Below are 24084 nucleotides of genomic sequence, written 5' to 3' on the forward strand. Positions count from 1 at the left end.
TAGTTTTGAATATTTTTCTCTGTTATTTTTTCTGACGATTTTTTTTTCGTTTTTTTGCATTACATATATGTATGTGTGTATTTGGGTACATATATGTGTATATGTATTATGTATACATGTATATATAGTTATTTTTTTCTTGGCCTAAGATGAAAAACAGAGGTTGCATCTTTTGGTGCAACCAACTGATCTTCAGCCTTTTCCGTTTATTTATTGTATCATTATGGGAATAAAGACCTATTATTAATATTATTATTATTATTATTATTATTATTATATTCAGGTTGTTTATTTTAACTGAAAGCAATCCTAACTTATCATTATAGACAAAATATTGAAAACAATCATGTCAGAGCTTTCTCAGTACTAGATTTTTAGAACAGAAAAAGACAGAGACAAAAACGTGGGAAATGCATTGATGAATTGGTATATAATTATTAATATACTAATATTTTTGGCTAGCCTCAAGGATCAAAAGAAATGTAAACTACAAAGAACATCACTAGAAAGTAAGATATGTATTGACAATATCTATGCTGATAGTCAGAGATGTCATTCATCTTTTGAGAGTCAAATAGACGATATAATTATTCAGAAACTTGCGCTCTCGTAGGAGTTCAAAGATCTAAATATTAAGGAATGCATGTTTAATCTTTCACATGAGATATAGTGCAATAATATTTTGGATTCGTTTCGAAAAACTGATTGTGAGAGACATTCGTGGAACTCTGTGTGATGAGTAGAACAAGTTATACGCTTGTGCTTTGTAATTTCATAATTTTACTGAACACCTCCCAAAAATATGAATTGTTCATCAGCAGAACTGTATGGAGACAAAGATATCGTCATTAATATATTTATATGAAGCAGGTGTGGCAGATATTTTCTCTCTGCTTCTTGTTCTTTAGAATGAAACATTTCACTTTTCACACAGTATCAGATTCCATACAAAATGTCAGATCTTCATAGGTGATGTTATATCTGTAATATGATTTATGTGTTCATATTCAAGATTGAATATTGTCAAAATTGAATTATTATATGTCTGTGTGTGTGTGCTGAAGTTATTATTTCGATACAAGAATGTGGGAAGTAACAAACGGAATGTTTAGGGGAAGCAACTTTTGTTGAAAAGACTAAAACAGGACAAAAAAAATGGATAGTACTCAAAATAAAGTGAATATTTGAAGTCAGAATGGTACAGTTACGTTCAATAAAGTAATCAATGAATGGTCAGTTGCTCCTGATAGCAGGGAAATTTCTCCATCGCCTCTTATCAGGTGACATTATAGAACTATATGAAAAAACGAGGAGAAAGAACATTCGATTTCGTTCGATATGGGTCCATGATGTAGCAATATATGAGTTAAAAAAATGGCGCGATTCGTTAATCCGAAAAACTTTATGGAGTCGAGAGAAAAAAGATCTGAAACTAAGCAAAGTTGATAATAATTTAGAAAGATCGAGTGGATAGCACGTTGAAATTCAAGACCTCAGTGATCCTTGAAACAAAAAAGTTTTGACTTCTGGGAGTTGATGTTTGTATAAGAAACATAACTAGTTATTGAAAAGGGATATTTCACTTAGAAGAGTTCATTGATTTCGAATACATATAAGCTGAAAATTGTTGTCACAATTTTTGACTTTTTTTTTCACTTGGCAACGCTGGCTCTAGATTATTTGACAATGGTAGGTTACCTGCATGCATTTCAAGGCCGACCGAGATCACTTTCGATTTTTATTCCGAATTATGTCATAACCGCTTTGGGTGTGCCGACTAAACAGAAGATTCGAGATTATCAAACGGAATCTTAATCAGCTGGTGCAACGACTTGAATGGTATGGAGTAGGCTAGCAACTTTTGAATTTGGGACATCTGATGAAACCCAAGTTTTGAATTTGTTCGAATGGGGCCGGTGATAGATAGGGGCCGGTGATAGAATGGGGCCGGTGATAGATAATAATAATAATAATATGGCCTGGATCGATAACCTTAAGGCATTTGATACAATTTCGCATGAGCTCATCTTGCATTTGCTCAGATGCCTTGCGGTACCCGACAAAATAGTGAGATGCATTGAACAACTGATACCACTCTGGCAAACTCTCTTTACCATAACATCTGGTCAAGCAAGAGTCCAAACAGGGTGGGTCACTTTCAGAAGGGGTGTATTTCAGAGTGACTCCCTCAGTCCCATTCTCTTCTGCATCTCACTATTGCCATTATCCGTTGCGCTCAGAAACATTCGAGGGTATAACTGTGGCACTCCCGGAAACCGGAGGCACAAGGTCACCCATTTGTTTTATATGGATGATCTTAAACTTTATGCCTCTGGAGAGAATGATCTCCATCAGTCCTTGAGGGTAGTGGAAGAGTACACGCATGCTATCGGTATGAAATTCGGGATAGACACATGTGCAATGGTCCATCTTGAAAGAGGACGATGCGGGGACTACGGAGAGGATGTTGCAGCTCGTAGATGGAAGCATCTTACACCATCTGGATGCCGGAGAGACGTATACTCACCTCGAGGTAACAGCAGTGAAAAACTCTCTCCGCGGCAAGTATCAGCACAAACTTCGACAGATCTGGTCATCGGAACTGTCGGGGAAGAACAAAGTTGCTGCAACAAATATGCTTGCCGTTCCAATCTTACTCTACTCGTTTGGAGTAGTGAAGTGGATTCGGGAGGAGCTGTATCAACTCGACGTAGAGACCCGAAAAATGATGAATCTCTATAGGAGTTTGCATCCCAAATTGTCCGTCCCACGGTTGTTCTTCCCCGACAACAGGAAGGCCGTGGAATTTTGAGTTTGGAATGTCTACATGACAGAATGGTGCTGGATTCAGCCTGTAAAATTGTCAGGAGTTCGGATTTCTCTTCATGGTCCGTGACCATGAGAGAGCAGGAATTGGAGCATTTCTCTTTAGGGCAGCTGCCCGAGCAGCTGATGAACTCGGTATAGTTTTCGACATTGAACGAGGTGACCACAATAACTCTGTCACCGAGTTGGAACCTGTTCAGCAAAAACCTCAGATAAAAGCCGCAGAGATCACCCTACTTCTGCGGAAACACAAGGATGAGTCAATAACATTGGAGACCTTGGCTTATCAAAGCGCCTGACTTTCGCTTTTCCCAGGTCGAGTGGGCTGAAGTCGGAAACTGAGAGGTTCATCATGGCTTGCCAGAATGGTGTTTTCAACACCTTAGTCTACCGCAGTCGCGTGATGGGTATAGAGGTTCCTGACACAAGGTGCAGGGCCTGCCGCAAGGCGCTCGAGACCCTAATGCACTTGCTATCAGCATGTCCAGCATATGCGGTCTCGGCCTATATCCATCGACATAACGCGGCCCTAAGAGTGTTATACTACCTCTACGACACTCTTACGGTATTGACGAGACACCGGTGTTGCCCTACGCTCCGGGGGATATTGAATCCGTTGTGGGGAACGACAAGTGCCGAATTTATTGGAACTATTCGTTCGCCACCCTCAGGCTCATACAAGCTAATAAGCCTGATGTGGTCCTTCTTGACCACCAGAACAAAACGATATTTGTCGTGTAGTTTTAAGCTCCTGGCGAGACGAATATCGTCAGGAAAGAGGAGAAAAAACGGATAAAATATCGAGATTTTCTCTTCGAACTCCGCAGACTCTTTCCAGATCGCTCTGTCAAGATGGTTGTTCTGATCATTGGAGTCCTTGGTGGAATGATGTCCTCGCTACTCTCGAATCTTAAAATCATACCGGCTTGCCGCACTAACGCAGAAATCTTAGCCGCACAGATGCAGAAGGCTGTCATTCTTGGCTCACTGCGCTTGCTCAGGGCACCTGATTTTCAGACCCAATGATCACTTATCCAACGTTGTGGGGAGTGGGCAAATAGGTATCGTTCCCTCAAGGATTTATTGAAAATTCAAAAGGGTGTGTAAGACAAACTTTCTGAAAAACATAACATTTTGGACGAATATGAAACATTTATGTCCTTTAGCTTTATTCTTCATGTAAGCGTATGTATTTCTGGGGTTATTATAGAAGGGTATCATTAATGAGCTTGGTTCTGTTAACTTATTTTGCTCCATAATTGCGTTCAGAAAAACACTTGTCTTAGATCAAGTACGCCAGTCTTATATTCCGCAAATTCTGATCAAGGAAGCCAAATGGTAATGGACTTTCAAGTTCATTGTGGAATTAATCACTCAATAATTTTTGATGTATATCTATGAATTGTGGTTGGAATATTGAATGGGAGAATTCCTTTAATGTCAAATTATACACTCTAAATTTTATATAATGGTCTACTCAAGTTAATAATCTGTTATTTCACTATCAAGGTAACACTTCATGCATGAAAGATCGTTCGCTAAATTCATTCTTGATTATTTTCAGACCGAAACAAAAATGCCACGGTAGATTTAATAGAATTTGTACACACATTCTTCACAAAAAATATTCGAGGCAACATTTCTCAGAACTGAGTATTGTAAATAACTCGAAAGAATAAGAAAAGAAAAATAACACATCGTCAAGTCTATTCGTTAAAATTCATTGAAAAATGTTTTGTGAGTTTTGATGAATGTAGATCTGAGATTTGAAAAATTTATAAACAAACTCTTACAATATGCCTATTCTGCACTGGAAATCATTTATGGTCACCGACATATTCTCCCTTATTATGTGAAAAAGTCCTTATGTGAATCTTTGGTGCTTTCAGTTTTCAATTATGCGGATGTTCTTTATGACCCATGTTTAATCAATCGATACAAAAGTAAGATTCAAAAAGTTCAAAACTCGTGCTTAAGGTTAATTTTTGGTGTTGGCCGGCGCCACAGGATCTCATATAAGCTTCAAGAAATTGGATGTCTGAACATGGAGAAAAGAAGGGTACTTCACGCTGTCTGTTTTTTCCATGAAATAATTGTAACAAAAAAAACCTTCATATCTTTATAGGAAAATCACATATCGTACGGATATCCGTAACCTGAAAGTCGATATAAAAGTATGATTGCACTGTCAAAATTCAAAACAGAAGTCTTCAGGCGATATTTCAGGTACCAAATTTGTCGAAAGTATTAATTCTGTCCCCAAACCCCTCAAAAAATTAAATTTTACAAAGTTGAAAACTAAATATGAAGACTATTTGTTAGACTGAAATTAAATATACTCTTTATGTAAAATATTTATTCGTATTTATATTATAATATCATTATATATAACAATCACAGTTTTATTTCTGTTTTTGTTTTTCTCTTTATTTTTTCTTTTTCAAGGTAAAATGAAAAAACATTTTCCGTGTTGTATTTCATTACGGACGATGAATTTTGCCCTTTATTTCAATTGTAAGTTGAATATATAGGTTATGTTGTATTTTCTGTTTTGGTTATGAAACAGTAAAGGCAATATTATTCTTATTATTATTTAATTTTTTCAATTGATTTTCTTCAATTTGTAGGCAAAATTTATGAATACGACAAGTTACTGACTAATTGGATTTTCCAATAGTTTATATTACGCAGAAACTTTTCGGAATGAACATTTCAGTTTGCCCTTTGCTACACTTCAGCAGATTCTTTATTGATTTATTGCTTTTTTATTTTTTCAGATAGTGGAAGGTTATATTCCCAAAAAAATAGTGTAAAGTATTGAGTCCTCCACAAAAAATGTCGATTAAAGAATATAATGTAGTATTATCAAGTATTTCACCAAAACTCATTTGGTATGATATCAGCATATACAGGGCTATACAATTTCGTTTCTGTACATAGAGATCTCGTAAACGATGAGAGATAGAATGTCGGTTAAATCATGTCAAAGTTGCGTATTTTAGAGATCTATTCAATGATTTACAGAAATCGAATATGGTTCTTTTGGTTCTGGAGATATCTATAGTTAAACAAAAAATTCCTGAATTATATTTTTGCCTATATCTTTTTTATTCGCAGACTTATTGAAAATCTGTCCACATTTTGCTATTGACACTTGATGTGGGCTCTCAGAATATATCTACGAATCTTTTATACAGGGTGTCATCTGACTTGAACCACCCCCATCTTTGAATTTTTAAATACGGATCTGTATTTTTTGTCGTAGTTTTTGGATCGTAGACGTTCACTTCATACCGAGAAATTAAATAAAATTTTATATTTCGGGATTTTTTGGTAATATTCGATTATAATTGTATGAATTATTGCCTTTCAAATTACGGCCCTGGAAATTGGTTGACTGAGTTGAATGAAGACACAATAGCAACTTTCACGTGTCCCTATGTACCGTAGAGTTTCTCGAGAGTTTTTTTTCAATTTTGAGATACCTATTAAAATTTTTTCCAATGCTCTTAGCGTTTTCTACAATGAACTTCGAATAAGATAACCTAATATGATTATCTGAAACATATCTACAATAAAAATATATTATATGTGTTTTGATGAGCGGAAAAAAAATGTTAGTGATAATAACATCCGAAACGAACACTATAGTTATAATGAATATTGATGAAATAATTTATATACACAAAAAAATTAATTGTGCAATAAATGATCAAATTGGAGTCCTTTCATTTCGAGACAAATAATGGGACAATAAGATGGTCTGCAAGATCACCAGATCTTACTATTTTGGACTATTTTCTATGGGGGACATTGAAAAATAGGATTTAGGCTGGCAGAGAAATAGAAAATGTGGCAGACTCGAGATTGAGGATTTTGAATGATTTCACAACAATGCAGCAAATAAGTGTATTAAGGGCAATAAATAATATGAAAAACCGAGTTTAAAAATGTTTCGAAATGGAAGGACTCCAATTTGATCATTTATTGCGCCAATAATTTTTTGGGTACCTATATAAATTACTTCATATCAATTTTCATTACAATTATAGTGTTCGTTTCGGATGTTATTATTGCTATCATTTCTTTTTCTGCTCATCAAAACACTTTTTGTTGTAGATATGTTTCAAATAATCATAAAAGGTTTTCTTATTCGAAGTTCATTGTAGAAAACGCTCAGAGCAATGGCAAAAATATGAATAGGTACGTAAAAATTAAAAAAAACTCTCGAGAAACTCTACGATACATAGGGAGACATGAAAGTTCCTATTATGTTTTTATTCAACTCAGTCAAACCATTTCCAGGACCGTAATTTAAAAGGAAATAATTCACACAATTATAATCAAATATTACCGAAACATCCCGAAATATAAAATTGAATTTGGTTTCTCAATATGAAGTGAACGTCTACGATCCAAAAACTACAACAAAAAATACAGGTCCGTATTTAAAAATTCAAAGATGGGGGTGGCCCAAGTCAGATGACACCCTGTATAAAAGATTCATGGATATATTCTGAGAGCCCACATCAAGTGCCAATAGCGAAATGCGGACAGATGTCTGCGAATAAAGAAGATATAGGCAAAAAATAATTTGGGATTTTTTGGTTTTTCCTGTATATCTCCAGAACCAAAAGAGCTATATTCGATTTCTTCACATCATTGAATAGATCTCTCGAATACACAATTTAGTCACAATTTAACCGACACTCTTTCTCTTATCGTTTACGAGATCCCCATGTACAGAAACGAATTTGAATAGCCCTGTATATTCATACAAGTTCAATCCTAACGCATTAGTTCTATACCTCTCATTCTTATTCTATATAATTTAAAAAATATTATGTTTTATCGTTAATGTTTGTCTTTCTGCAGTTCCAGTTCCTATAGACTTTTCTGTCAAGTTTATTATTAAAATACATTCTATTCGAAAAATCCTATATTTTTGTTTTTGTAATATGAAATTGAATCCGTAAAAATTCGAATAATCCGAATGAAGCTATCGTTGGGTCAATGTCAACATTATAAAACAATATTTTACATCTTCCATTGATCGAATTAAGTGAAAGTGGTTCGCCCCAAATAACAGAATCGAACGAGAGACATTTCATATATAAACACCAACCACCGAAAAATGATCAAAGTTCGTTCAACAAGCAGACAAACATGGCATTCAAAGTGAGTTTTTGATAATTCAATAAGAAAAGTGTAGTGTAGCATTTCAATATAGCATTATTTTCGATAACACGAATGAAAATATGATTCGAAAATATTCCTTACGTCCTTTCACGGAAATAATATTCATTTACTAAATATGAGGTATAGATAATTTGGAAGGATGATAATGGTTGTTTATCAATGAAACAGTTTTTCTGATAGGATGTCAGATGCTTAGTTGATATTTATTTTATGAAAATGGATCGAATGAAATTCGTGATCGTGTTCAAATTCTATATTTTGGTAACTTCTTTCATTAGGAACCTGTATATGTAGAGTAGGGAGGGTGAGAGTAGACTCACAGCACTTGGACCACATGTGACCTATTGTACATCCTCCCTCCTCTCGAGGAGTTGTCCTACTACGTCATGGTCCATCCTGTCCTTTCCAGAAACGTGAACAGGTCACTAGGAGACATCTCCTTCATATTGGCAGGTGTAGGCCAAGACTCGCCGAACACACACTCTCTTTGGCAACATTGAGGTGTCTCACGGTGTCCTCCGCGAAGGTTTTGGAAGCTACAGCGACAGTACTGTCGTTGCGCGGCTTCTTCTACCTTGTTGGGGTTCCCTGCGTGGATGTGCACAAGTGAGGGGGCTTTCCTGCAGGGGCAGCCGGTTCCTTGTCTTTATTGAAGGCGGAGCTCTTGGCGCCTGCTGCAGGAAGTGCCCTTGCTGTTGGAGGTGATTTGCTATGTCCAGCCTCATTTCAAGCGATAGATTGGGGTGGACATATCTGTTCATCACCAGCCACCGCTTTAGATTGAGGTGAGCACTTCTGTCCAGCCTCGGGATTGGTTATTGTTTATGTTGTTTCTGTTTTTGTGTTGTTCATTTCATGTGTGTTCCCACGAGTAGCAAGGGAAGTAAGTGTTGGTTACCTCTGGCAGAACCTCGTATTACCAGAGGTAGGCTGATTACAATGAGGTTTCGCCCAGTTCCCCAAGAGGATCGTTCTCAACCGCATATCACCCTGCGGCCATTCAGCTGTCGGCACGATTCCTTACACTTCAGCTTGGGTAGGCTGGTGCACGGTGGCATGTTCTGCAAAGGCTTTTGGGGAGTTTTAGTTCCCCTCACCCTACTTATTTCTGCCACTGACCACGAGTCTGGCGACCCCATCTGTAAGGCCACATTGGCTTCCCGGGCAGGGCCTCCAGTTCCCTGGCCGTTCCCCTATCCGCCACCTAGGGACGCGCCTGATAGGTAGCCCAACCCACAGGTTTCATTAGCAATATTCATTCTTACCTAAAATTGATTAAATCTCAACATACATTTGAAACGAGAAGTCTATGGAAACTTGTGATTTTTTTATATATTATATATAGTTTTATATCAAATGAAGATCTGTCTTTTTGAAGAACACCTTTTTTGTATTACATGATTAAAAATCCAAACCCCTTGAGAATAATCACGCAAAAATGAATTTATATTCAACTATGTTCAATATTCAACCACAATGAAAATGATGACTATGTTTTCATTACAGTTCGTAGTATTTGCCGCCTTCGTCGCAGTAGCACGTGCCGGAGTTCTTTCAGCATACTCCGCCCCATTAGCATATGCTGCCCCTGCAGCCAAACTAGCATACTCCGCCGCCCCAGCTGTGTCTTACTCCAGCGTGTCAGCTCCATTGGGTGCCCCTGCACTTTCCTACGCTGCATCTGTTCATTCCTATGCCGCCCCTGCGCTCTCATATGCTGCACCATCTGTTTCCTACGCCGCCCCAGCTCTCAAAGTCGCAGCCCCAGCTCTGTCCTATGCTGCTCCAGCTCTTTCCTACGCAGCCCCCGCTCTCAAAGTAGCAGCCCCAGTAGCCTATGCAGCCCCTATCGCCAAGACTATCGTAGCTGAAGCCCCTGCCCAATATGACTTTGGATACTCCGTGAATGACCCCCACACCGGAGACAGCAAAAGCCAGCAGGAATCCCGTCACGGTGATTCTGTTCAAGGAAGTTACTCCCTGATTGAATCCGATGGTACCAGGCGTATAGTAGAATACACTGCTGATGCCCACAACGGTTTCAACGCTGTTGTGCACAAGGAACCAGCTGCAGTAGCTGTCAAAGCCGTAGCTCCAGTTGTTGCCAAAGTAGCTGCTCCTCTGGCCTACGCTGCACCTGTTGCCCATGCCTATGCTGCTCCAGCAGTCAGATACGCAGCTCCATTGGCTCATGGATACTCCGCACCAGCATACTACCACTAAGATTTGAAAGCTGTTTGTCTGCCTGTATATAATCTTATGTTATTGACAATAAAAGACTGTTTTGAGGATATAAAATACATTTATATTTTATTTCATATCATTTATTGAGGAGTGGAGTGGTTACGTAATCAGTGAATGAATGATTTTTTTCATTCCTATTGATCAAATTTTTCGTCGAGATGCTCATAATGTATATAACACATCGGAAAAGTCTAGGGATATTTTTATAACATACTGAATATCATAAAAATAAATGCATGAGGTCGTTTAATTTCGATTAAATTGGTACACTCGACCACCCTGTAGATTTCTATGGGTTGAACGAAGCCTGCAAAAACGGTAACTAATCTTTCATCAAGTTTTTTACAAACTGTAGGTTTTCGGCTAAAATGAATAATCTGAAAGTGTCGAGTTTGTACATTCTATGCAGTTCTTGCTCAGCAATTAAACTGGAAATATTGTGCTTTAACATGGAACGCCATCACTTACCATTGGCTGAGATGAATAGAGCTGTAGGGCTTCTTCAAGGTGGCATGCGACAAAATGATGTAGCTGTTCGTTTGGGGGTCTCCCAAAGTGTTATCAGTCGATTGTGGCGGCGTTTCCGTGAAACTGGCAGTCCAGCCAAACAACATCCAGGACGAGGACGCGCTACAACTGCAGTTCAAGACCGATTTTTGGTCTTAACCGCAAGAAGACAACCGACAATCACAGCACCTGAGTTGGTTAACGTGTTGCAGCAGACGCACCAGGTAACCATTGGTCGTGATACTGTCAGAAATCGACTGCATGAAGCCGATCTCCACAACAGAAGGCCACTTAGATGTCCACCTTTGTCGAGAGGCAATCGCGGTAGAAGATCAGAGTGGTGTCAAGAACATCAAAACTGGGATGCAAATGATTGGGCCACAGACGAATCCAGATTTGGATTTCATCCAGATTCTCGTCGAGTAAGACTGTGGAGATGACCTGGAAATAATGCACGTTTGGGACACGTCCAGGAAGTCCACACATACAGAGGTGGTACAGTAATGCTATGGGGCGGAATCATGATCGGCGGCAGAACCGATCTCGTTTTTCCAAATCGCTCCCTCACAGCTCGACAGTACCTCGACACCATTCTTCTACCTATCGTCCGTCCGTTTGCTGGTGCTGTTGGTGAAAACTTCCACCTAATGCAGGATAATGCTCGTCCACATGTCGCGCGTCTAGTGACTGACTGACCGGTCGGCGTGTGTGCAAGGTCCCGTTCCCACATGTGGTTCACTATTGGAATTTGGACGACCAGTACAAAGTCGGCCGTCCAAAATCGGTGTGTGTGCAATTAGCGTAAGATACTTATGCAAGGTGAGAGTGCGTGAGTCATGCAGACCATTATTTTTGAGAGAAAAAATTGTCACTGTTACTTGTATTTTCATACTTGGAACTGTTTGCCTGATTTACAAAAAACATAATATGGTTGGAACTCCGGAACCTACAAATTACATAAGGCGACAAGTAACTGAAAATAAAATACATCTTCCTGTTCCAAAAACAAGCCAGACAAAGTATTCTTTGATTTATGAATTCAAAAAGCTGTATAATCACATACCTTACGAAATTAAGAAGGAAAAAAGTTATAAGAAGTTCAGAAATCATGTTAAACATGCCCTTGAAACTAAAGCGTACTACAAACTTGATGAATATTACAATGGAACATTGCTGTGATTTAATATAGGTGTTTTTGTTTTTGTTGTTCATATCGACACCTATACTTTAAATTATATTTTATACTAGGATAAATCTTATTTTATTGACATGGCATGTGAACTTATGATCAAATTGTATATATTTGTTATTTACATCTTTTGAAAGGGACTATACAAACTTTTTTGTCTACATTTTGTTAAATTTTATTTTCTATTGTTATATTTTATCTATTAGATATGTGAACTTAGTTTTGCTCAAATTGTGTTTCTGTGTATTTGTGTTTTTGAATTGTTTCCTTTCTTTTATTCTTTGAAGTGCTATATATACCAGATTTTTAAACAAGCTTTATCAATAAGAGAGAGAGAGAGAGAAAAAAAAAATAAGATTGAGCAACCACTTTGACTTCCAATTAGGTATCTAAAATGTTTTTTACCTCATCATAAAAGTCAATACAATGGTACAATTTATAAGAAATAACCTTAGTATCGTGAAGTACGATGACAGGTACGATGAACAATCCACTCTAATAAATACTTTATGCTCTTCTTCTTATCTTGGACCTGAAGAGGGTAATCTGTCACGCATAAAAACACCACGAAAATATGGAATTTTCATTTATTGTGCATAATAACTGAGATCTAGATCAGTAAGATGCCTCTGAGGTAGGGGTTCAATTAGTTTTTGGTTTTGTTTGTGGCTTTGTATGGTTTTAAATAAAGTCCTAAACCTTTACGGTACGGTTTGAGGTATATTACACTTCCGCGTTTGCCCAATGCTTCAGCCTCCATGGTTTTATTGTGGCGATTGGCTTCCATTAAAGCCGCTTTGTTAGCTTTTGCTAAATTCACGGCCTTGGTAATACCAGCAGCGGCTCCCGCTAAACTCCCTAGTGCGGATAGTGTTGCAAATATTACCTGATTAGGTTAAAAAATTCACAACTTACCCCAAAAACTGTCGCTAGTTCCTTCCTTCCACCCAATACGTTGGCAATTAGGGAAAATAGGAAGGTAAAGTAGGAAAATGAAGGAAATATGAATTCTAATCGAAAGATCTTCCGAAAATTGTTCCACAGCAAACAAATAACTGAATTCAAAATGTATCACGAACCGATTGAATAACCAATAATAATATACCATGAGTTCCGTCCCTCATAAACGCAAAGAACATACTACCTTTGTTTGAAGGTGATTGACGATGTTTCGTGATGAATTTCACTAGTTCGGTCTTCCATTGTCTACTGTATAAAATGATTTGAAATCCCTGAAACAAGTAAAAAAGAATAATTAAAAAAGAATAGTTGAAAATAACATTGTTATTTTCAACTATTATACAGTAGACAATGGAAGTTCGGACTTCCATTGTCTACTGTATAAAATGATTTGAAATCCCTGAAACAAGTAAAAAAGAATAATTGAAAAAGAATAGTTGAAAATAACAAATATGGTTTAAATGTATCTACTATTATATTTACGAATAAAGTAATGTTGAAGTTCATTATTGTTTTCATTTCAATTATAAGTATATGAATTGAAAAATATTGCAGCGGTAAACGTTGCCCCAGCCATTCGCAACTTTTCGTGTATACCAAGCCAGATTAATTGTATACTCCATTCCCGCTTATATTTTTCAACTCACGATATTGAAAACACATTATCATTCCCAAAACTATTCGCCGTCACTTTGAAATTCACTCTCCAAATCTTTTCGCCAATTATCTCTCACTGATAATGCCGTCTCATAAAGTTGAGTCGACTCCTCAAGCTCTGCCTGAGCTTGCATTCTCGAACGTTAATTCAATTGATTATCTTTAACAATTTTTGAACAGAGTTCATCTGCATCTGTACACATTTTAGTCAATTCAACCTTCGCTAATGCAATCTTAGCATCTAATGCTTGAAGAGTTTCCTTATTAGCATTAATAGCCTGCTCACTCTTTTCAAGTTCAGCAATAGCCATCTTTTAGAATTAGTTCATTCAGATGTATAAGCACTCCACTTTTCATCAGTTTACAAATTAATATTTTTGTTAGATAGTAGACCATGTATTTTACATTCAACACTTCACTAGCCATAAGCATACAGGCATTTTGTACATCAAAAATGAAGACTGAGAAGAGTATAGGTTCTAATATATTACCTTGGTGAATGCCACTATAGGTGTTCCTAATTGTATAGCTAGTGAGCATCAGTGCACAGCTTTGTTTCTGAGAAACTTTTTGTGCTCTTTGCTTCAAGAGTGTGCAGTTTTGATTAGACTGGGTCAAAATTCACTAATTCGAAGACTTTACTCTGGTTTATGATATATTTTATATAAACAGTCTCTTTCCATGTATGAATTAACTGAACTTATCTCAATTTGGCGGTATTGACTGTTGAGATCAATTTCTGATCATGTTCGTTTAGATATGTAAAATATGGAGAGAATAATAAAGAATGTCATCTTCTCAGACTAACTCATACAACTTTTTCGAGGCAATTGAGACCATCAGAATATTTTCATTCACAACTGAGGTTTTGCCAGTATCCGAGGCTTAGATTGGAATATCTTCTGGTTCTGGTTTACTGGCAGCTGTTTCAGCAGCCTCGTCTAACTTTCCATTTTCTCTTATACCAGCATAAAATGAAGACTAGACAAAAATTATCCCTTTGTCATTTTGGCAGAGGAAGTGAAAAAAGTGACTTGCTTTCTGAGAATGTGAACTAATATGTCACTTACTAGATGACATACAATTCCGCTGTAAAGTCATTTGCTCTCGATGTCAAAGATCCGCATTGCCAGTGCCCTCTCTTGTTTTCGATCCGTCGGTATATCTATTGGTGAAGCGAATACTCACTTGTGAGAGCAAATACCTACTTTTCACTTTGGTCATAGTGAAGTTGGGTGTAGTCCAGCAGATCAAACGGGCGTTTTGGTTGACATGAGTGATATTCGGAGAAATAGGCAGGGACTTTATCAAAAGATATGTTATTTTGTTGTGTTGCATTGTAGAATCTAACAGTAGAATGTTTCATTCGGGAGATTTGGCCTAAAAACTTGTTTCATGTCATTCTGAAACGATATAGTGTAGTTGATGTGATGGGGTGGAATACTCGACTCGCAGTTCAAACTTTATTCAAGAGCTGCCCTACAAGCTCCAGTGGAATAGCAAATTACTGCATTATGTTCTGAATTGCGTTTGCTTGATTGGGATTTTTTAGCGCAGGAATATAATATGAACTCATAATCGAATTTTGATTGTGACAAAGCCTCATACATCTATAGTGAGATTTCTCACTTCTCAATATTTTTTCATCAGAATTCTAACCTGAAACTTCACTTCGTTATGAACTGAAATTGACAGTCGTTAAAAAGTTCATATTTTGTTTTTACTAAAAGCAAATCCATGTAATCTCGAGTAATACTTTTGATGTTGATTGAGAAAATGACAACATTTTGAAATAATTAAGTGAAAGTGGTCCGCTCCAAATGAGAGATTCGAACGGAAGACATGCTATATATAAACTACCAACCACCAAAAATTATCATTGTTCGATCAGCAAGCAGACAAACATGGCATTCAAAGTAAGTTTTTGAAAATTTACCGACAGTGAATAATATTTGAATTCTGTATCACCTTAATTTCATGACGTGAAATAAGATTCAAAAATTGCATTATTTTCCACTGTGAAATGTGGACGATTCGAAATATTTCTAATTATCTTTCACTTGTGGAACATTTGCTCTTATAGAATTTAATTTTCAGAAGATTTTGCACAAAATATTTTACAGCCATTAAACAATAAAAAGTGCAATTAGTTTTTTGGAAAAATGTATTTTCAATATTTATGTAGACGTTTCTGAAATATTCATAATTGATAATGTTTCTTGTTTCGATGGCAAAAATTAAATCTAAAAATAAATGAATAAATTCAACACAGTCATTTTCTGCATATGCATTCAGTTCCCTACTACATTAATTTATACAATTCTACTTGAAGTGTGAATCTGAAAAGTATAGTATGATACCAGCTCCTTTGTTCGCTATCTGATGACTATTTTCTTCCACTACGAAACTTAACAGGATTATTCATTATTACCTGAAAATAATGGATTTCAAAGAAATTCAATTGAAGTATAAAGATATGTCTATGAACAGAAATATTTACTGCTTAGATACTTTTGTTTCTGAACTAAATTAGTATTGTTTCCATCTACGATTTGGAACTCAACTTTTCTTAGTTTGATTCAAAAATGCTTCTGAAGTGCTCCCAAAACGATCGGAAGGTAAAAAAACATCGACGAAGAATGCAATACATTTTTTCTTGTAAAAAAATGTCTGTAATGGGGACTGACGTTTTGAAAAGTAATTTGTACAATGGTACTTTCGAAATATGAAATATACAAATGAATAATTTCCATGTATATTAGTGAAGTTTCTTGCATAATCAATTTCAATAAAACAAACTAACTGTGTATTCATTACAGTCCGTTGTATTCGCTGCCTTCCTCTCAGTAGCACGTGCTGGAGTACTCCCAGCATACTCCGCCCCCTTGGCATACTCCGCAGCTCCAGCTGAGTCATACTTCAGCGTATCAGCCCCACTGACTGCCCCTGCACTTTCCTACTCTGCACCTGTCCAATCTTACGCCGCCCCTGCTCTGTCTTATGCTGCCCCACCTGTTTCCTACGCCGCCCCAGCTCTTTCATATGCCGCTCCAGCTCTCTCCTACGCAGTCCCTCATCTCAAAGTTGCAGCCCCAGTAGCTTATGCAGCCCCCATCACCAAGACCATCGTAGCTGAAGCCCCTGCCCAATACGACTTTGGATACTCTGTGAACGACCCCCACACCGGAGATAGCAAAAGCCAACAGGAATCCCGTCATGGTGATGCTGTCCAAGGCAGTTACTCCTTGATTGAATCTGACGGCACCAGACGTATAGTAGAATACACTGCTGATGCCCACAACGGTTTCAACGCCGTTGTACACAAAGAACCAGCTGGTGTAGCTGTGAAAGCCGTAGCTCCAGTGGTTGCTAAAGTAGCTGCTCCTCTTGCTTACGCTGCACCAGTTGCTCCAGTCTATGCTGCTCCAGCAGTCAGATACGCAGCTCCATTGGCTCATGGATACTCTGCACCAGCATACTATCACTAGGATTTGAAAGTTGTTTTTCTGCCTGTACATAATCATATGAATTGTTAGCTGTATATGATCCCATATATTATTACTAATTGAAGACTGTCTCGAAAATATATAATACAATTTTATCTTATATCATGTTTTATTTCATAAACTCTCAGTAACAAATACGAACAAAATCACAACTATATTTTGTTGAGAATGAATCATTTAATCAATAATTACGTGCTTTTATCGTTGTTTTGTCCGTTTTTATGAGTCAACTTTGAACTGGAATTCGGAATTCGATGAAGTCGACGAAAGCCGTTTCTAATAGGCCCTGATTGGTGAAAGTTCTACCGGCCAGAAAGTTATCAAAGTGCTTGAAAAGATGGTAGTCGGTTGATGAGAGGTCTGGGGAGTATAGCGGGTGAGACTGAACTTCGACGCTCAGTTCATTTAGTTTTTGACCGGTGATTTGTGAAACGTACGGATGGGCATTGTCGTGGAGCAAGATCGGACCTCTTCTGTTGATCAGTGCCGGTTGCTGCTACAATTTTTGGTACATCTCTGCTGTGATGGTTTGGCGTGGTTGCAGAAAGTTAAAGAGAATCACTGTATCCGTTGTCCACCATACAGTAATCGTGGTCTTTTTTGATGAGTTTTTGCCTTTGGAAAGTCACTGGGTGGCTCATCGATGTCCAATTACTATCCTGAATGTCTCATGTTGTCGTAGAGGATCCACTTTTCATTAGACGTGATGATGAGATCCAAAAAAGGACCGTTTTGGTTGCGCAAAGGCGAAGAAAGCAGACGTCGAAAAGTGACTATTTCTGTTGCTCGTTCAAATCGTGTCCGGATGGTTTGATTTCATTGAGAATTTGAAGAGAAATAAACTTTTGGCATCGTCAATATTTGAATATTACTGGAGTTTTTTCACAACACCAAATCGATATTTTCAACCCCTCGACACGTGTTTCGATCACCAAGTGATCATCTTCAAAGAGGAGTACTCTACTATGCGTATGCGAAATAGTCCAGGAACCCGTGGCCAAAGATGATTGCCGAAGTATAACGTCCTCAAGAAATACGACAACATACTCACCCCTCAGCTATAGAATCGCTCAATGAGGAAGAACATTTACATAATTCAATTCTATTGAATGAAATAATGAGGAAATTACCAACCTCATATCAGCTATCATGGGTAGAACACCTTTCTAAGTTAGTAAAACCACGATTCAAACTAGTAGAATTAGGAAAGTGGCTTGATGAAAAGGCAAAGGCGGCTAGTCAAATTCAAATTCCAAAATATGACATTCAGGAAAATACGTCAAAATCAAAATATGTTAAAAAAGGAGTTACTTTAGCAACGAGCAAAAAATCTTGTTTTTGATGTAAGAAAAATGTGCATCATCTTACAGAGTGTTCTGAATTCAAGTCAATGCCAGTAGATGGTAGGTGGTCAATAATAACGGAAAATAAGATATGCTTTTTTTGTTTGAGTTTTTATCATAATCTGAAGCAATGCAGAAAACGAAAGGTATGTGGAGTCCAACAATGTCCAAAGTTTCATCATAAGTTATTACATAAAGACGTTCCTCAGACTATTAATGAAGCCAATAATGTTGATGACTCCGCCATTGTTGGAACAAATTCTCACGTTTTCAATAATAAATCCGTTCTACTGAAAATTTTACCAGTAGTTGTCACTTGTCGAAACAAAACAGCCGAAACTTATGCACTTTTGGATGACTCATCAAAAATGTCTTTAATAGATGAAGAATTTGCTAATTATCTTGGTCTTGACGGTCCCATACAAAGTCTTTCTCTACAATGGACTAATGAAGATTTGTTTTATCAACAAAATGATTCTAAAGTTCCATTAGTTCCAAAGACAATGGTCCCAATTTTCAGATGCGCCATGTACGAACAACGAAACTTTCTCTTCCCTCGCAGACAGTAGATTTCGATAAAATCAGGATGAAGTATCCATACATCCAGGACGAGATTTCACCGTTGAAAGATGCTCAACCCAGGATACTCATCGGACAAGATAATTGGCCACTTCTAGTTAACAGAACATTGGAAATTGGAAACTGGTCAAAGTATGTCTGATAAAGTTTTGTCGATTGAAGATAAGAGAGCACAACATATTTTGGACACAACAATGAAACGAAGTGGAGAGAGATTTGAAATAGGACTTCTATGGAAAAAAGATAACATTGTTCTTCCTGAAAGCAAAACAAATGCGCTAAAAAGACTGAACTATATTGAACGAAAAATGGATAGAGATGAGATGTACGGTGAAATATATTGCGAAAAAATTAAAGACATGGAGAAGAAAGGTTATATCAAGAAGTTGACAAAAAAAGAAGCAAATAATGTGTTTGAGAAAACATGGTATTTGCCACATTTCGGGGTAACAAATGTGAACAAACCAAATGAATTAAGGAATTGTCTTTGATGCTTCAGTCAGAGGTCACGGTGTGAGCCTCAATGATAATTTATTGACAGTTCCCGATTTGTAAAACTCCATGAATGATAACGTATTCCAAAAACACTTTATTGTGAGATTTTCACTAAATTGTTTTACAAAAACAGCGTTTTTGTGAAACAATTTAGTGAAAATCTCACAATAAAGTGTTTTTGGAATACGTTAGTTATGGATTTTCATCAAGTATCGGCCGATTCCATCATATATCCATGAATGATATTCTGTTGAATTTTAGAATTAAAAAATATGCATTCACTGCTGATATAAAAGAAATGTTTTTGCAAGTTGAAGTAAGACCGGAAGATTGCTCTGCACAACGAATATTATGGCGGCGTAAAGATCGACGAATTGAACCTGATACATATGAAATTGTTGTCGTATTTTTTGGATCGACCTGTGGACCTATATGGATGATTATTTGGGATCGGCAGACACACTCGAAGAGTCAATAAGCCTTATTAAGGATGTGATTCATGTACACAAAGCAAGAGGTTTTGTCATTTGTAACTGGATCACGAATCATGAAAAAATCAGCCAAAGTATTGATGTTTCACTCTTAGCTTCAGGTGGAAAGAATATGGAAAAAAATGGAGAATTCGTAATGGAAAGAATTTTAGGAGTTTTTTCGAACACCTAAGACGACCAACAAAAAGAGAAATCTTAAAAGTTTTGATGTCCATCTTTGATCCATTAGGATTTCTGGCAAATTTTTTAATTCGAGGGAAGATTTTACTACAGGACATCTGGAGAAGTCAAATTGGTTGAGATGATGAAATTTCAGATTGTATGGATAAAAAGTGGCAACTGTGGATTGCAGATTTGAAAATTATCCACAATTTCAAGATTCACAGACAATACTTCACTTTGGATAGACAAAAAAGTGAAATTCAACTCCACATATTCTGCGATGCCTCTGAAAAATGTTACGCAGCTGTAGCCTATTTAAGAATTCAACAAGGAAAGAAAGTTCAGACAAGTTTTATCACTGCTAAGACACGAGTGGCACCTTTGAAACCTCTTTCCATTCCTAGGTTAGAGTTACAAGCTGCACTGATGGAAGCGCGCCTAGGACATTTCTTGAAGAAAACCTTAGACATGGAAATTTCAGCTATTTGGCACTGGAGCGACTCAAAAACGGTTTTGTATTGGATACGGTCTGAAGCTAGAAGATTCAAAGTTTTTGTTGCACAGAGACTCGGAGAAATACAGGACTTGACGAATTCTTCAGAATGGAAATACATCAATTCCAAAGAGAATGTGGCTGATGAAGCTACGAAGAGATTGGAAAAAATTACGTTTAACGATAATAACCGTAGATGGATTACTGGAACAGATTTCTTGATATTATCACCAGATCAGTGGCCAAAAGAAAAAATGGAAAGGGAAGTAAATATTGATCATTTGGAAGAAAGACCCTAGGTATGAATGTGGTTTTTAAAACAAATCATAAGTACAAAAGACAAAGTCGAGAATTCGGAAAAGTCTGGAACTTACGAAATTGAATGTAAGGACTGCGATGCAAAATATTATGGACAGACCAAAAGATCTATTGAAGTAAGATATAAGGAACACATAGCACACTTAAAATATGGAAGACCTGAGAAATCAGCAGTCGCCCATCATATTTTGCAACAAAACCATTCCATAGACTTCAGTTCATTAAGATTAGTTAGACAAGTTAACAACAACAGGCAACTAGATGCCTATGAGAGTGTAGAAATAAGTAAGCACAATAATATTATGAATAACGATGACGGACCTATACCAAAGAGCATACTATATAGCTTGTTAAAATAATATTGTTAGGTTTACTGACTACTACATAAGGACACATTGCAAAAATAAATTTAGGTAGGCAATATTGTGAAATTAATTTTTTTATAGCTGAAAATTGTTTCATATACAGCTATAACCGTTGAAAAAATTCATTTAGGTTGGTATACCTGTATGGGTGGTACACCTGGATGGTTTACCTGTATGGGATATCTATATAGCATAAATAGCGTTAGCTTCGCGTTAGTTTCTAGTTTAATCTTCCTCTTTTAAAATGATCACTTGGTGATCAAAACACATGTCGAGGTGTTAAAAATAACGATTTGGTGTTGGGAAAAAACTACAGTAATATTCATTACTACACCAAAAGTTCCGAAAAGTGCATCAAAAGTATCGTCAATATTTAGAGATTGAATAGAACTGACCGATACTTGATGATTGAGGAAGCATAAGGAAGCATAAGCATGAGGAAGTCATAAAATATAAAAAAAACAACTGATGAATACAGTTTATTGTATGATTTTCACTATAAAGGGTTTTCAAAAAACCGCGACACATGTCGAGCATGCTTATCAACTGACGAAAATTGTGAAATATGTCAGAAAAGACAAGTTTTATACAAAACATTTTTCAATATCTTCAGTCCTTCATCTCAAACTTGCAATAGAGGGTAGATGTGTTCATTCATGTTCATTGGAAGAAATGGTAGAATTTTCTGTTATGATTTTGAAATTTTCAATTAGTTTTTACACGAATCAGGTGGTTAGTAAGTGAGTAAGACTTTATTTCCTTCATGACAAAATAATTTGCTTGGGATCAGTCAATATCCTGAAAGTAATGATAATACCGAGCCTAAATTTAAGTCCACCATATTCATATCACAAAAGAGGAACATACATATATCTGGAAGAGCAACTATGGAAGAACAACTATGGAAGAGCAACTAAGCGGAATACCGCCTCCTTGTTTCTATCATGTGGTACGTTTTATGTATTTCAACAAAAAAACAGACACATTATTATTATTTTTATTATCATTATATATCTGTGAAGCCTGAAATCAGTGCAAAAAATATTCATCTACGATAAAAAAATAATTTAATAAAAACTCTTTCAATGCAAATTTGAATAATTCCAGTTCAGGAAAAGATTTCATAGTCATAGTAATTTATCAAAAATTCTTCGGCCAATCATAGATGGAGAATTGAAGAGGACATTGTTTTTCGAATGTATATATAGATCATTATATTGTTTTGTATTGACTAAATGCCCTTGAGGATTAGTTATAAAATGTTTGCGAAAGAAAGTTTTTGGCTTTCTGCTACTCTCTCTTGATACAGAAAATGTGGGAATTTTCCAAAGAAAGGTAGGAAGTGATCAATTTTAAAAAAGAAGTAACTTTATACATACATGTGTAGATCATGCAAACAAGTAAATTTCCCTAATTGTCCTAAAGACAATGCCATATCCCAAGCGTGATTCTGCCTGGGCAAAGTACAGCATAGTCAACTGGTCATGAGTAAGAACACATCTAAACATTGTCAACCACTTTCAAACAAACACATCTAAGATTGCGAAGCATGCAAATCACAGAATCCATATTTGAGACGACTGGCTGACAGTGTCTTCTCCAGTCAAGACACTCATCGACATAAAGACTCAAAAATTTCACACATGATACCTTGTCAATTTGATGATTGCCAATTTTGATGCCTATATTAGCTGTTTTTGTGTATTATGAAAGAGTACTGCATGTGTTTGTTCTGCGTTGAGAACACCTGCAGAGTTGAAGGTCACATGATTCAAATTGTTATTATATAAAGTACAAATTGTACATGTCCATTCAATTCCAAATTGTTTTTATGATGTTTAAAAGATTCAATTAGTTTTCATCCAAACTTGAGTAAAAGTATCAGTTATTACCTAGGTACATGTTCACATGTTTCAAATTGTTATCCAATGACCAAGAATCCAATATATTGCTTTGCTGACGACAACACACTCGTCTCGTCATTTCATCTTCATCGGCAGCAGGAGCTTGCATATCTTAATGAGGATCTAGAAGTGATTTTGAATAGGGGTGAAAGTAACCAGGTTCAATCCAATGCCACAAAAACCCAGTTATCGGTTTTTTTCAAGAAGATTAATGTCTCCGAACCGGGTATAATAACATCAGGTCAAACAATTTCGCTTTCTGCTTCGATAAGTTTGTTGGGTAATAAAATGGACACCAATATGTCTTGTCATAATAATGTCGCTGGAATTGCAAAGGTTGCTTCTCAAAACCTTGGAACACTGTTCCGAACCAGAAAACTATACACACCTCAGCAACTTTTGATGCTTTATAAAGCTCAGATCAGATCTTTTTTAGAGCATTGTTCTCATGTATGAAGCTGTGCCCCCAAACATACCCTGAAGTTGCTGGATTCCATCCAGAAAAGAGCCATCCGCCTGATTGGAGACGCAAACATCGCGTGCAACCTTGATAGCCTGGAACATCGCAGAAAGATTGAAGATTCGTCTCTCTTTTATAGATAATTTCACGGAAAGTGTTCAAGTATCTTGGCACATTTGATTCCACCAGGAGCGGTACATATCAGAAATACGCAACGGACTGTGGATGCCCATCGTTTCGAGTTTCAACTCACTACACCTCGAACTTCACTGTTCAAGAACTCTTTCATCTGGAGATATGCGTTTATGTGGAATGAACTTCCGAGGAACGTTTTTTCAAATGGATTCAAGGAAATTCCTTAAAAAATTATATAAAGCATAAACTAA

General features: G+C 36.8%; 1 protein-coding gene across 1 annotated transcript; it reads left to right on the plus strand.

Annotated features, from left to right (window-relative positions):
* Positions 1-7903: 7903 nt before the first annotated feature.
* Positions 7904-17188, plus strand: LOC141485094 (uncharacterized). Its single transcript, XM_074181101.1, has 4 exons — positions 7904-8004; positions 9532-10239; positions 15382-15498; positions 16402-17188. Exons 1-4 carry the CDS (start codon positions 7993-7995, stop codon positions 17068-17070), a joined length of 1506 nt encoding a protein of 501 aa, XP_074037202.1. The 5' UTR covers positions 7904-7992; the 3' UTR covers positions 17071-17188.
* The last annotated feature ends 6896 nt before the right edge of the window (positions 17189-24084 follow it).

Source organism: Leptinotarsa decemlineata, unplaced genomic scaffold, assembly GCF_025532065.1.
Source record: "Leptinotarsa decemlineata unplaced genomic scaffold, Ldec_3_MD MMD2_tig00026307_RagTag_RagTag, whole genome shotgun sequence".
Lineage (NCBI taxonomy): Eukaryota > Metazoa > Arthropoda > Insecta > Coleoptera > Chrysomelidae > Leptinotarsa > Leptinotarsa decemlineata.

Bases quoted from the DNA above. Each gene is read 5' to 3' on its own strand.
- LOC141485094 (XM_074181101.1), top strand. The intron at 10,240-15,381 runs TACCACTAAGAT...TTGAAATAATTA, and splicing joins GATACTCCGCACCAGCATAC to AGTGAAAGTGGTCCGCTCCA. The intron at 15,499-16,401 runs GTAAGTTTTTGA...TATTCATTACAG, and splicing joins AGACAAACATGGCATTCAAA to TCCGTTGTATTCGCTGCCTT.